General features: G+C 48.2%; 1 protein-coding gene across 1 annotated transcript in view; it reads right to left on the bottom strand.

Annotated features, from left to right (window-relative positions):
• Positions 1–2,366: 2,366 nt before the first annotated feature.
• Positions 2,367–2,778, bottom strand: part of LOC105519194 (cytochrome P450 2F1-like) — a 1,027-nt gene continuing 615 nt past the window's right edge. The window contains exon 2 of the mRNA XM_011952497.1: positions 2,367–2,690. Coding sequence (XP_011807887.1) covers positions 2,388–2,690 — 303 coding nt within the window. The 3' untranslated portion in view covers positions 2,367–2,387. The remainder of the gene's footprint in view (positions 2,691–2,778) is intronic.

Below are 2,778 nucleotides of genomic sequence, written 5' to 3' on the forward strand. Positions count from 1 at the left end.
GTGGGGAGCGGGGGTGAGATATGATGAAGTTAGAGGCTGCAACCCCACATTCCCAGAGGAAAACATAAGAGGAGAAGAAGACAGCCGCTGGGGACGTCACAGGTTCACCCATCTGAAGATCTGGGAAAGATGCTTTAAGCTGTGGAGTGGAATGAGCTGGGCTGCTTGGGTTCGAATCCCAGCCCTGTCACTATTAGTTTTGTGATCCTGGACAAACCACATTTTCTGGGTATTTAAAATGGGGCTATGAAGGATGGGCGTGCTGGCTTAGGCCTGTAATCCCAGCACTTTCGGAGGCTGAGGGAAGAGGATCTCTTGAGCCCAGGAGTTTGAGAGCAGCCTGGGCAACACAGCAAGATCCCATCTCAATAAAAAAATATATTCTTTTAATGTGCAAGGTGGCACATGTATGCAGTCCCAGCTGCTTGGGAGGCTGAAGCGAGAGGATCACCTGAGCCCAGGAGATCAAGGCTGCAGTGAGCCATGATTGTACCACTGCCCTCCAGCCTGGATGACAGCAAGACCCTGTCTCAGAAAGAAAAATAAAAGGAGGGATAATAATAGTGCCTCATGAGGCTGCTGTGAATGGTAAACACAGGGAGAGCAGTGAGGTTATAAGTAGCTTACCATGGGCCATGCACCACTCTAAGCGTTAGATCACCATTAGTTCTAACAACTCCAAGAGGTAAGCCTTAGTAGTATCTCCATTTTATAGATGTGGACATTGAGGCACAGAAAAGTGAAGTAACATACCCAAGGCAACACAGCTAGGGGGTGACAGATGGGATGCAAACCCTGCTGGAATCTGGGTTGCAGAGCCAGCACTTGATGCACAGTAGGCAACATGGTAAATTACCTATTATTATGCCAGTTTTTTGTTTTTTCTTTTCCTGCCACTGAGTAAAGAGGGAAGTATTTTTCAGCAGGATAAAGAGGAAAGGCAAAAAAAAACCCCAAAAAACAAAAAACAAAAAAACCTCCTTTAGAACCACCTCAACTGCGCCACCCAGTGGAGAGGTAGACAATGACCACTCCCAAGTTCAATTATTATTATTTTTTCTTTTAAACATTTTATGTATTTTTTAGTTTTGGCTAGTCAGTATTTTTTATTGTGGAGAAAGGATCTCGCTCTGTTACCCAGACTGGAGTGCAGTGGCGTGATCATACTCAGTGTAACCTCAACTTCCTGAGATCAAGCGATAATCCCACCTCAGCCTCCCAAGTAGCTGGGACTGCAGATGCCTGCCACCACACCCAGGTAATTTTAACATTTTCAGTAGACAAAAGGTCTTGCTATGTTGTCCAGGCTGGTCTTGAACTCCTGGCCTCAAGTGATCCTCCCGCCTCAGCCTCCCAAAGTACTGGGATTACAGGCGTGAGCCGATGCACCTGGCCCAAGTTAAATAATTATTATAATAATAATTATTTATTTTTTTGAGATGGAGTTTTGCTCTTGTTGCCCAGGCTGGAGTGCAATGGCACAATCTTGGCTCACAGCAACCTCTGCCTCCTGGGTTGAAGTGATTCTCCTGCCTCAGCCTCCAGCGTATCTGGGATTACAGGTATGTGCCACCATTTCCTGGCTAATTTGTTTTTGTTTTTGTTTTTGTTTTGAGACGGAGTCTCGCTCTGTCACCCAGGCTGGAGTGCAGTGGCGCTATCTCCGCTCACTGCAAGCTCCACCTCCTGAGTTCACGCCATTCTCCTGCCTCACCCTCCCGAGTAGCTGGGACTACAGGCGCCCACCACCACACCTGGCTAATGTTTTTTGTATTTTTAGTAGAGACGGTGTTTCACCGTGTTAAGCAGGATGGTCTCGATCTTCTGACCTCGTGATCTGCCCGCCTTGGCCTCCCAAAATGCTGGGATTACAGGTGTGCCTTCCTGGTGAATTTTGTATTTTTAGTAGAGACAGGGTTTCACCATGTTGGTCAGGCTAATCTTGAACTCCTGACCTCAGGTGACCTGCCCGTCTAGATCTCCCAAAGTGCTGGGATTATAGGCGTGAACAGCCACTCCTGGCTGTTAAATTATTATCATTATTTTTTTTTGAAACAGAGTCTCACTGTGTCACCCAGGCTGGAGTACAATGGTGCAATCTCGGCTCACTGCAACCTCTGCCTCCCGGGTTCAAGCGATTTTCCTGTCTCAGCCTCTGGAGTAGCTGGGACTACAGGTGCCCGCCCCCACACCCAGCTAATTTTTGTATTTTAAGTAGAGATGGGGTTTCACCATATTGGTCAGGCTGGCCTTGAACTCCTGACCTCAGGTGATCCGCCCACCTCAGCCTCCCAAAATGCTGGGATTACAGGTGTGAGCCACTGTGCCCAGCCCCAAGTTAGATTATTAATTAACCTCCCCACCTCGCTTCACGAGGATTTTAGTCACTACTTGCTTATAGGAGCAGAGTTGAGAGGAGGAATGAATGTCTCTGTACATCCAAAGCTGAGAATGGGTGGAAGGAAGGAGTGAAAGAATTTGGCAAGTGGAATTAGGATGAGGAATGTAGGCAGAAATTGGGCCAGAAAGACTCTGCTTCCTGCCCTCACCGGCTGAGAAGGGCGTGAAGGCTGGGCTCTTCTTGAAGGACTGATTGGCATCCAAAAATGCTTGGGGTTGAACTCCTGGGGCGTCAGGAACTGGCTGGGGTCGTCGTGGACGGTGTTAAGGAGGGTGATGAAATTGGTGCCCTGTGTGGGTGAGGAGGTGGAGTTAGCAGTGTAGGAGGGCTGGGAGGCTCCCAAACTAGTTTCCATTTTATTAGGCTGGGTGTCCTGG

This window comes from Colobus angolensis, unplaced genomic scaffold (genome assembly GCF_000951035.1).
Source record: "Colobus angolensis palliatus isolate OR3802 unplaced genomic scaffold, Cang.pa_1.0 Scaffold34, whole genome shotgun sequence".
Lineage (NCBI taxonomy): Eukaryota > Metazoa > Chordata > Mammalia > Primates > Cercopithecidae > Colobus > Colobus angolensis.